Below are 12,650 nucleotides of genomic sequence, written 5' to 3' on the forward strand. Positions count from 1 at the left end.
ACGTTGAGAAACCAGTGTGTTTTAACACTTTCTTTCAATACAAAAAGCAACAAAAGAAACTTGTGACTTCACCCTGGAGCATCTGAGCCTGATAATAGCCATGCACACTTTGAAATAGCCAACAGTTTACACATTCTACACACTTTTACATGTGCTTAATTTAAACAGTGATGGGTCTAGAAGTTCATTTCAATAGTAATCACTGTTGACCATTAAAACATCAACTCTATTGCAGTGGTTCTCAACAATTTTCAGGCCGCGACCCCCCAAAAGAATCCTTTTTGAACTGGGGGTCCGCGCCATCCTGACAAGCAGTTCCACAGATAAATATTGTGAAAATAGCCGATCTACAAGCTCACAACGCCTCGCAACGAGGCGAGGCGTTGTGAGCTTGTAGATCGGCTATTTAAAAAAAAAAAGACTCATATTATTTGACAATTTGTCCAATGTTTGACCACTTTTCATGGTATAGTTTGTTGATTTCTTTCTTTTTTTTAGGTATTAAAAAGGTCTTAAAAGTCCTTAAAAATTGTCACTGCACTGACATCTGGGGACCCCTCCAAAATCATGGGGGGACCCCCCTGACGGTCCCGACCCACAGGTTGAGAACCACTGCTCTATTGTATGCAGATGAGACAGAAAAAGAACAAGAAGAAAAATGCCAACACCCAACGTTTCTCATATACAGAACAGTCATGAATGCTAACATACTATGTGCAAAACATGGAGAAAAAAGCAGTCCATTTGAAAAAAACAAACAAAAAAAACCATCAGTTATTGTGTAACAATTAATCGTGTAATCGATTAATCCATCGCAAAAAAAAAATCAAATAAAAGTTTTGTTATCAACTAATTTTAGTGATATCATGTAAAAAAAAATCTAATATTTGCTATTTACAACTTAAATGAAATGTAATGCTTGTCATTGCTCCATGTTATATAAATGAAAAGTTATATATTTTCAACATTAAACAATTTGAAGATATCTTCACGTTCAGATAACTTCTGATGAACGTTTACCGTTATTTTGTAATTTTATCTTATTTTACCATCACTTTCACAATTGGTTGAATGACCAAGTTTAAGGGGGTCTTAAGTGGCTAAATGAATCACATAGATTCATCAAATAATGAAGGACCATCAATCAACATTAAACTGCTGGTGAATACTTAGTGATACACCTGTTACACAGCTGACAGGTATATCACCCTATAAGTTCAATGGTGTCATATCACATCTAGTTGATGTTAAAGCTGCTTCACCCAGTTGACAGAATTTTACAATTATTTAACCTCAACGAATGAAAACTGATCTTAACCCCAAAATGACTTTTTTTTCCTATTGACTAGACAGTCATGGAGACTTGAATTCATGGATATTTTTTTGTTTTTTTCACATTCCTAAGCCAATCATTTGATGACTAGGAATGTGACAAAAACGATCCAAAAAATATCCATGAATTATCAAACAATTTTGGGTGAACTAACCCTTTAAGACCTGAGACTGATTCTGCAAATGTCTTCTAAATAAAACAGTTTTCTGAAAAACGTATGTTGCTATATCAGTGGTTCTCTTTTTCATTTAAAGGACCCCCAACATTATATGGATTTGGCCGCCGACCTCCATCTCAAGATATGTTGTTCCAGGGACCCCCCCAGAAGCAAAGAATTTAGTTAAAAATGTTGGCTTTAAAAATATATATTCAAAGATCTGCACACATTTTCAAGATATTTTAAAAATAGCATAATTATCTACAAGCTCATAGCGCGGCTTGAGCTTGTATATCTGCTATTTTTGAATAACCAACCAATGTGATATATATGTCTCTGCCTCATACAGTTCCAGAACCCATCTCATTATACATTTAAAATGTTGACTAGAACAAAAGAACAGTATTTACAAATTTGCATAACTTTTGAAATACTGAGATTAGTTATGAATTGAGAAGGGGGGGGGGGTTATAATTAATATAAATTGTATCACCTGAGCAAAATGATGTCATCTTCCAATGATGATGAATAAGACTTTGTGGTTTACATGCCAAACTTTAAGTTCTGTTTTAAATTATAAGAAATTCCTGCAAGAAACACAATAATATATACATTTTAAGCTTTACATGTTTGAGCATTTACTTACATTTACAGTACAATCAATGGTATACATTTTAAAGGTGCAGTGTGTACGTTTTCTAATTTAACCTGGAATTAAAAAGCTATGATTACATAAAGTCTTTGGCATGAGAGCAAAGGCCAATACAATGCTGTTTTTTTGGTTGTGTGGACGAATTGAGACGGATAAGATAAAACTTACGCACAACACCTCTATTTTTAAGAAAATAAAATGTGTGAAAATATCAGTGTCTTAAGCCACCATTATGAATTAGATATGGAATGTGTCATGTGACAAAGGCAGATAACTAAAATCGTCGAAATGCCGAGGAAAAACAATATCTATATATATTCATTATCAACGAGTGTGTGTACAGTGTTTCACGAAAAACAAAAAAAAAAGAATCAAGCATAACCTTTTAACACAGGTTTCTAAACGACCACAGACTGTTCAAGCCCAAATATAGTTCTCTGTACATCTCAGAAACAAATAAACCCAGTGAGCCATAGTCGGCTATTAGACCTCCGTCTAAAACCGGGTTATAACAGTGAACGTTTCTTCAACATCTATTCTTAGCCTAGACGTTGATTAGCTGTTTTGCAAGCGTCTATTCTTCTGCCTACACATACTACGTCATGTCATAGAATGAGCGAATAGGAGAAGGGGATCAATGTCACGTGATGCCTTTGTTTAGCCCAAAAAAAAGTCAGCTGTCCCGAAATCGGGCCAAACAAAGGTGCTTATTGGTCAAAAACCCGGATGTGTGTCTCAAAGAATATATAGACCGGCTATGTTATAGACGACTATAATATAGACAGTCTATATATAGACGCTTAAAAACAGCTCATCAACGTCTAGGCAAAGTATAGACGTTGAAAAAACATTCACTGTTAGACCATTTATAACCCGGTTTTAGCCCTGCCGGTAGACGTATTTTAACGTCTAATGCTCAGTGGGAACCTTTGGACATTGTTGCTGTAATGCTTTGCTACATGAGCTTGTAGATGGGCTTTTTTTTTTTGGCGTGCAACGCCATCGTACAACAACGTATAAATCAGGCTTGATGCCACACAGTCATATACCAAAAGTTTGGGTGACTTTGGAATTTCCTCTATAGTTTCATAAACAGCTATGGTTAGGTCTGTAAAGCATTGTGTTTGTAGAAGTTCATAAAACCGCTGTGTGCTATTTTGTTCAGTTAGCAATTAGTCTTTGGTGTGCCGTGGAGACTTATGTATGAATAATTAATTCCTTCTTCATATCTTCTCCTCCTCTTCTCCTCTTAAGGATGTGGTGGTGACCTATAGTATAGCAGACCTGGATACCATTGTAAATAATTATTCGCATTTATTTTAAAGGTAGGGTAAGTGATATTTTTTGGTTGAAACAAAAGGTTTTTTGTTAAAAGGTTAAAGCTCTATATTCGGATAGTAATCATTCCTATAGAGCGTTTGTTCAGTAAATGGAGTCTCCATGTCTCTCCAGTTCTTTAATAAACAGAAAATACATTTTCAGGTAGGTGACAACATTTCAGCCAATCAGGAGAGAGTACCCATTTATCAGCTTCATTTTTATAGTGTTCCAGTTCCAATTTTGTGTCTGCTAATTCATTTGTGTCATCACTTCCAATTTCACTTGTTTAATATGTATTCTGGCTGAATTCTCTATCCTGATTGGATAAAATTGGTATCCCGACCTGAAAATGCATTTTCTGTTTAATAACGAGCTGTAGAGACATGGAGACTCCTGTTACTGAACAAACACTCTATAGCAATGAGTACTATCAGAATATAGAGCTATTTAACACTTACTTTAACCAAAGATAATCACTTACCCTACCTTTAACTTGATTGATTTTCTAGAATCCCCAGATGTGTGGGGTGTATACTGACACAGTTTAGACATTCACAGGAAGTATATTTGAAAGTCAAATCATCATATTCTCCTAACGTAAAATAGATCTTTCTCTCAGATAACCGAAAACCCGTTTGAATGTCACTCCGGTTCACTCGGAGTTCACTCCGCCTCTGGTGCATTAAAGTAGGTTAAACAAATGTTAAACAACTTAAACCATATATACTTAGTTGACCGGAGTGCCCCTGGGCTCTATACTAGTCCCATCCTGTTTACCCTCTCTACACTAAATATCTTCAGTGAACATAGCCTATCTACAAGCATTGTGATCGCGTGGTGAGCTTGTAGATCGGCTATTTTCACTGAAAGTTCGCCCCAGAATATAGGGACACAAGGATTCAACTACTGGTTCTGTATTAGACCCAGGTCTGCATAGAGAATGGTTGTGTTTGTCCGGTCATTTGCTGTGTCCTCGAACCGAGGTGACTTTCTTTGGGTCTTATGGCATTCCTTTGTACGGGCCAACTGTCTTGTTGTCAGTCTTTCTGTGTGACCTGATGGCTCTGGTGACGGTCAAACACAGACGCTGCGTAGTAGTGCTGCTGGCTCTCTGGACACCTGGGGCCGTGTCACGCGTCAGTCATGTCATCTATGTCCTTAATGTCTTCCATAGATTTTCTTTTGAAGAAGCCGGCCTGGAACGAGCAGAAAACTCAAGTTATAAAACCCTCATTGTAAAAGTCACTCTGAATCAGTGTTGATTTTGCCAAAAAAAAAAGTTCGTCGACTACCTTTTTTCACTGACAAAAACTAAATAAAAACTAAGCTATGATGACTAATGTGGAGATATGTATAGGAACCAATGTGTGTAGCTACGGGGGAACACATTAGGTGAGACACCCATTCATTCATACTTGTGAGTCATTCCAGTTGTCAATAAAGCTACCTAAAAGGATACACGACCGTCTCATCTATATTAGTTATAAAGTATACTAATAGAGCTTGTTACATGGTGTCAGAAGTGCCGAGTCCCGTCACAGTGATTGTCGGAGGCCGTTAAGAAGAACGTTTGTTGAGTGCAGAAACGAACGTTTATATAGGAAGTCCCGGTCGGCGTTGCTAAGCTAATAAGCTAACTAGCAGTTAGAAACTGTAGTAGTAGCATAGCAGATAGCTACCGAGTTGGGTAAAAAGAGACTGAGTGCTATTGAAGACAGCATCGCGTGGTCCTGCTTGCCTGGAAGAAGATTTTTTTTTTTGAAAAAGAAAACTTTTAAAAATCTAAAAGTAAAAAAATAAATAAAATAAAAAACGAGCCAAACAGCACAGAGAGAAGATGATGGATTCCCTGTTCTCCATAAGTCCACCAGAAAACTTTGATTTCTCAGACTTTCCAAGCTGGCCCAATTGGATCCGCAGGTTTGAGAGGTTCAGGGTTGCTGCTGGACTGGACCAAAAGGATGAAGACTATCAAGTAAATTCATTAGTTTACACCATGGGTGATAAAGCTGATGACATTCTGTGCACACTGGGCTTGAGTGATGCAGACAAGAAGGAATACAGTAAAGTAAAAGCAGCTTTTGATAAATATTTTGTTTGCAAACATAATGTGATCTATGAACGATGCAGATTTAACAAAAGATGCCAAGAGCCAGGTGAATCGGCTGAATCGTTCATTTCTGCAGTTTATAAACTAGCAGAACACTGCCAATATGGTGCACTGCAGGAGGACATGATCAGAGACAGGTTGGTGGTCGGCATAAGACACCAGGGCCTGTCAGAGAGTCTGCAGATGGACAGCGAGTTAACGCTGGCAAAAACTGTACTAAAAATGAGGCAACACGAAGAGATTAAGAAACAGCAGCCCACTGTACGTGAGACACATAGCCCAGACCAGAGAGAAGCTAATGTGGATATGATGAAGTTCAAGAAAAAGTTTCAAAAACAACCTCAAACAGGGAAAAGTGCCCACTTCAAGGGTCAAAAGGACTATGAAAAAGGGCAGAAGAGCTGTGGTCGATGCGGCAAAGCACCACCACATTCCCTGAATGACTGTGCTGCAAGAGATGCAGAGTGCCGTAAATGCCACAAGAAAGGCCACTATGCAGCCCTCTGTAAAACAAGGCCAAGCAGCGTGGATGAAATTCAGGAACGGGAGGTAGAGACTGTTTTCTTGGGACAGGTGTCCGCAGGTGGACAGTCAAAAACATGGCAGAAGACACTGATGTTGAATGGCCAACAAACCACCTTTAAGCTGGACACAGGAGCGGACGTGACAGCCATTCCAGCTAAAGTCTACTCAAAGAAGCAGCATGGCCCACTCACCACTGCAACAAAGAGACTGCTGGGACCGGGCGACAACGCTCTACAAGTGAGAGGTCAGTTCAATGGCATCATAAAATACAAAGAGCAGACAACTGAACAGCCAGTGTTTGTCATACAAAGATTAGCTACCCCACTACTTGGCCTGCCAGCAATTGAAGCACTGCAGTTAGCCTACACGGTTGACAGTATTCAGGAGCAGACAGCTGACATTAAAAGGCTGTATGCCAAAGTTTTCACAGGCCTGGGTTGCCTGCAGGGCATGTACAAAATTAAGCTGACAGAGGATGCCAAGCCCTATGCATTGTCACTGCCCCGCCGTGTGCCCATACCCTTGATAGACAAAGTCAAAGAGGAGATCCAGAGAATGGAGACTCTGGGAGTGATTGCTCCCATCGATGAGCCCACAGAGTGGTGCGCAGGGATTGTTGTGGCACCAAAGCCCAACGGAAAGATCAGAATCTGTGTAGATCTGACACACCTGAATCAATACGTCTGCCGTGAAAGACTCATTCTGCCGGCAGTTGATGAAACCCTCGCCAAGCTATCAGGAGCGAAAGTGTTTACAAAACTCAACGCCACAGCTGGCTTCTGGCAGGTGCCACTGCATCCAGAATCAGTTCCCCTGACAACGTTCATCACACCGTTTGGGAGGTACTGTTTTCACAGATTGCCATTTGGGATTTCGTCAGCACCCGAGCACTTTCAGAAGAGACTGACACAGATGCTGTCAGGACTGGAAGGAACAGTGTGTCATGCAGATGATATCCTTGTCTTTGGGTCATCGCATGAACAACATGACCACAGGCTGAGCAAAGTGTTGGAGAGACTACAGAAGGAAGGGCTGACACTCAATGATGAAAAATGCCAGTTTGCTGTGGACCGTGTCAAGTTCCTAGGTCACGTTGTCAGTGCCCAGGGCCTAGAAGCAGACCCAAGTAAAATTAAAGCCATCACGGACATGCCCACACCCACGGATATCGCTGGTGTTAGAAGATATTTGGGCATGGTGAATTATGTAGGGAAGTTCTCGCCACGTATTGCAGAGCTCTCACAGCCCATAAGGGAGCTGCTCAAAGCTGACAGCGACTGGGCGTGGGGGAGTATGCAGCAGCGGGCGTTCGAGGAGCTGCGTCGGGAGCTCAGCTCAGCCGCTGTCCTGGCACAATACTGCCCGAACAGAGTGACAAAAGTTGCAGCGGACGCTTCCTCATTTGGACTAGGAGCGGTCCTGTCTCAGAGGCAACCGTCAGGCGAATGGCGCCCAGCCGCCTTCATATCACGCAGCATGACAGATGCGGAGCGTAGATACGCACAAATTGAAAAAGAGGCGCTGGCGCTGACCTGGGCGTGTGAGCGCTTTCAATCCTATTTAATAGGGATGGACTTTCTGATACAGACAGACCACAAACCCCTCATTTCCCTGCTGGGAAGCAGGGCCCTTGATGACTTGCCCCCTAGAATCCTGAGATTCAGACTGCGACTGCTTCGCTTCACGTACACGATTGAACATGTACCGGGGAAGAACCTGGTTACAGCAGACGCACTGTCCAGGGCTCCGATCCAAGCGCCGCCGACGGCGGAGGAAACGCAGCTGGAGAAGGATGTTGGTGCTTACATCAACCAAGTGGTGGAGCACCTACCTGCGTCAGAAGGGAGGCTGGCTCAGATCAGAGCCACACAAGAGGCAGACAGTATCTGCAAAAGATTAAAGAATCTGGTGCAAACTGGATGGCCTAACAGAAAGGCTCTCCCACCGGAGTTACAGCAATACTGGCAATATCGCCAGGATCTGCTTATTGCAGATGGACTACTGATGAAAGGCGAACGACTTGTCATCCCGGACTCTATGCAAGAGGAGATGCTGAACAAAGTTCATGAAGGTCACCAGGGCATCACAAAGTGTATCGCTAGAGCACAACAATCCATATGGTGGCCAGGACTGTCAAAACGCATAAAGCAGAAAGTGGGAAACTGTGCAATATGTGCCAAGGAGGCTCATAACTTCCCAGAACCACTGCTGACGACACCGTTGCCGGACAGGCCGTGGCAGCGTGTTGGAGCAGATCTATTCCAGTGGAATGCAGCTATGTACCTAGTGGTGGTCGACTACTTCTCACGATACATAGAAGTAGCTCACCTCACTTCCACTACCTCAGCCCATGTAAAGGAGAAATTGAAGTCTATCTTTGCACGTCATGGGGTCGCAGAGGTTCTGGTCACAGACAATGGTCCGCAGTTTGCTGCAGCAGAGTTTGCAGACTTTGCCAGAGAATACGACTTCAAACATGTGACCAGCAGCCCCCGTTATCCTCAAGGTAATTCGGAGGCTGAAAGGGCTGTGGGAACAGTCAAATCTCTCCTGAAGAAGGGAGAGGATCCATACAAGGCCCTCATGGCTTACAGAGCCACACCCCTGGCACAAGGTGCATCTCCTGCACAGCTGCTGATGGGTCGAAACATCAGGACGCCCCTGCCCGTCAGTCAGGAGAAGTTGGAGCCGAGGTGGCCTGACCTACAGTCTTTCAAAGAAAAGGATCAGCAGATGAAGGAGAAGCAAGCATCCTGTTTCAATCAAAGACACCGCACACAGCCGAGACAAGAGCTCAGACCAGGACAAAGAGTCTGGGTGAAGAACACCGAGCAGCCTGGGACCATCACAGGTCCAGCCCAGACACCAAGGTCCTACAACATCGAGCTGCCATCTGGAAGTCTTCGCAGAAACCGATCCCACATCAGGGTCATTCCAGAGACTTCTACAGTTACTAGATCAGGGCGCATGATTAAAAGACCAGTCAGAATGGACTTATAATAACCTGTGTCTTAGATAGAAAGCTGTTGATAAACAGGGCAGAATAACCCCTGCACAGCTTTGGGGACTCAGGCAGTCTAACCTGACCCCTAGATAGAAACAGTACATTCAAGTTAATTAATATGTGGTTGGTTTAAAAGAAAAGAGACACTACAAGTAATTCATTTGCAAAGTTCTATTGTGTGAAACATAAATGTTATTCTGAGGAATTCTTTAATAGTTGATTTCATACTGTACACTCCTGAGTTAAAGTAAAAGAAAAGAGTTGTGTTTGTGTAAGTACAGTAAAAGAAATTAACAGTGTTTGAAAAAAAGAAATGTTGTACTTCACTAAAAGAGGGAGATGTGGAGATATGTATAGGAACCAATGTGTGTAGCTACGGGGGAACACATTAGGTGAGACACCCATTCATTCATACTTGTGAGTCATTCCAGTTGTCAATAAAGCTACCTAAAAGGATACACGACCGTCTCATCTATATTAGTTATAAAGTATACTAATAGAGCTTGTTACAACTAAAACTAACACTAAATATATTGCCAATTTCGTCAACAAATAAAAACTAGACTAAAATGTTAGTGAGGGACGAGTGGAGAAGAGATCCAATAGAACTAAAAGACAAGTCATTTTATGCTTGGTTGCGCTCTGAAAATAGCAGATCTACAAGCTCAAAACGTGCCGCAGCGCGGCGCGTTGTGAGCTTGTAGATCTGCTATTTTCAGCATGCAACCAAGTGTAAAATCAGCCATTACGACGCCATCGAGGCTCCGCCAACATACATTTTAGTCGACTAAATCAACTGTAGATTTTAGACTATAATCTTATGATATTTAGTCGACTAAAACTAGACTAACAGTAAAACATTTCAGATGACTAAAATATGACTAAAATAAATGGAATTTGATTCAAAAGACCATGACTAAAACTGAATCAAAATTTGTTGTCAAAATCAACACTGCTCTGAATGCTTTTGAATGTTTGATGACTGAGATATAAACTCTTGTGTGTTTGATATTCTGTTGGATCCATTGTTACAGGCTGACCAAAGAAAATACAGGTTAAAGCTGCAATCTATAAATGATATTACCTTCCAGAGAGCGAAGATAACCAGGGCTAGGATCAGCAGTCCTATAAGGATGCTGATGATGATGATCCAGATAGGAATTCCTCCCAACGACTCCTTAGACACCTGGATCTTGACCTATAGTTAACACATAAACATGCCCACACACACACACACACACACACACACACATAAACAGTTCTCAAAACCATACAGCACGTATACAGTACATCATCATATAGCACACATACTGTAAATACTGTAAATCCCCGTGACTCACATTTCTGGAACTGTCGGCCTTGTTCAGCACAAACAGATCCGTGTTCATGTTCTGCAGAGTTCCATTGACCACCATGTACAGACTGGAGAATGTTGCCTGGAATAACCATTCATTATGGTAGAAAGGTTACATTTCTGGACCAAAATACGTATGTGACTACTTTGTCAATCAGCTTCAAATTGTTTTCAAGATTCAATGTTGTTGTTGTTTCATTTTATGTACGAGTGCACAAGAGTACTCAACAATGTACTGTAGCAGACAGCAATAACAACAATAACAAAGACATGATTTACAACATTGGTTCTCAAAGTGGGGTCCGAGGACCCCCAGGGGTACTTGAGGGGGTTCCAGGGGGTCCCCAGCTAAATGATGGACAGGGACGAAATGGACCCTTATGGGTCTGTAACTCTGAGAGTTACATTAACATTGATTTTACAATATGAATTGGGGTCCCAGAGACATACATGCCATTAAATGGGGGTCCGTAGCCTAATGCATGTCAAACTGGGGGTCCTTGAAATTAAAATGGTTGAAATGGCACTGCCAGAGAGCCGTAAACATCTTCTATTATGGGGGTCCCTGGCTTATCTTTTCAAATGGGGGTCCGCGGTCTAATAAGTGTCTATTTGGGGGTCCTTGGCACGAAAAGGTTTGAGAACCACTGATTTACAATATGGCAGCAATAGTAAGTAGAAGGTAAAGAAAAATATCAAAGTATCTACATTAATCGCAGCACACAGTATGTGTGTGTATATATATATTTTTTTATCCATGTCATTTTATACTTTGGCTATTCAAAAATAGCAGACATGATACAAGCTCATAGCACGTCACGTTGTGCCGTGCTATGAGCTTGTAGAGCTGCTATTCATGAATTGTTTGCAAATCTTTGAATATATATTTTTTTCAAAGCGTTTTAACTCAAATGTTGTGCTTCTGGGGGTCACTGGAACAAAATATTTTTGAGATGGGGGGTCTGCGGCCAAATACCATTTTGACGGTCCTTGACATTAAAACGTTTTGAGAACCACTGATATTATAGAAACATACGTTTTTTTCTGAAAACTGTTAGGATTTAGAAGACATTTGTAGAATCGGCCTCAGGTCTTAATGGGTTAACAAAGGTATAAATAAATAAGTGTCATCATACCTTGATGAATGTTGGTTTCCACACCCTAAATGTAATGTTGACCTGACTGAGTTTGGCCTCAGGGATGAAACAGGAGATGGTCGCACACGGCTGTTCATCACAGCTCTGCACCGCAACACAAATGCACACAGAACACTGTAAAATACTCACTGTTCATTTACCGGTATCTATTTGTAACACTGAAACAGTGCAAAAGCTTCATTGGCTCGGCAGCAGATTTGAACCGGAAGATTATATTACAAAACATACATTAACCACTTCAGCCCTATATACATTTTGAAAATAGCCGATCTACAAGCTCACAACACAATGTGAGCTTGTTGATCTGCTATTTTCAAAAGATCTTTATACATTTTAAACATTTGAAAAGTAGTGAAATGGGACATTCTGCATAATGAGTACGTTCTACTTTTGGTACTTAGTATTAAATTAGTGAGTAATTCCACATTGCAGTATTGATACTTTTACTTTAAGTAAAACATTTGTGTACTTTTTTCCAGCACTGCCGAAACACAGCTTCACACCACCGAGCCAATCAATCAAAGCCATGGGAAACAGGTATATGCCACCTTCTGGAAACCCGGGACTGAAGCTATGGACAGACAGAGCTTATTACTCACCACCAAGAAGTTACTGAGGGACTCAGACTTTGGTGCAGGTTTGTAAAGAGGGTTTCTATCAGGTTTGATGTTCTGATGGTTCATCTGACCTCCAGCATCACATACCACCTGTGACAAGGAAAGGAAGCCAGAGTCAACTTTCATCAGGGATGTGCACAGATAGAGCATAGGTGGTGCTAGAGCACCTGCCCTTTGCCCTCTTGACCAGAAGTGCCCTTTTGAAAAAAATAAAAATAAAACGTTTGTTTTTTTTTCAGTTTACAGCAGGGGTCTTCAACAGGGGGTCCGGGACCCCTAGGGGGTCCTCAGAGTTACAGGGGGTCCGCCAAATCTGTATGTGATATGATTTTTTCTGTTTATCATAACCACTCGAAACCTAGCATCCCTTTTATGAGGAGAACTTTAGCCAAAAATAGCAGATCTACAAGCCCACAACGCT

General features: G+C 41.4%; 1 protein-coding gene across 1 annotated transcript in view; it reads right to left on the reverse strand.

The window, feature by feature from the left end:
* Positions 1 to 414: 414 nt before the first annotated feature.
* itga1 (integrin, alpha 1) overlaps positions 415 to 12,650 on the reverse strand; it is a 99,046-nt gene continuing 86,810 nt past the window's right edge. The window contains exons 18-22 of the mRNA XM_084047070.1: positions 12,212 to 12,319; positions 11,592 to 11,696; positions 10,442 to 10,537; positions 10,186 to 10,299; positions 415 to 4,658 (exon numbers count right to left, since the gene is read on the reverse strand). Of these exons, the coding sequence (XP_083903196.1) occupies positions 4,593 to 4,658; positions 10,186 to 10,299; positions 10,442 to 10,537; positions 11,592 to 11,696; positions 12,212 to 12,319 (489 nt within the window). The 3' untranslated portion in view covers positions 415 to 4,592. The remainder of the gene's footprint in view (positions 4,659 to 10,185; positions 10,300 to 10,441; positions 10,538 to 11,591; positions 11,697 to 12,211; positions 12,320 to 12,650) is intronic.

This window comes from Gymnoscopelus microlampas (genome assembly GCF_963454915.1).
Source record: "Gymnoscopelus microlampas genome assembly, chromosome: 21".
Taxonomy (NCBI): Eukaryota; Metazoa; Chordata; class Actinopteri; order Myctophiformes; family Myctophidae; genus Gymnoscopelus; species Gymnoscopelus microlampas.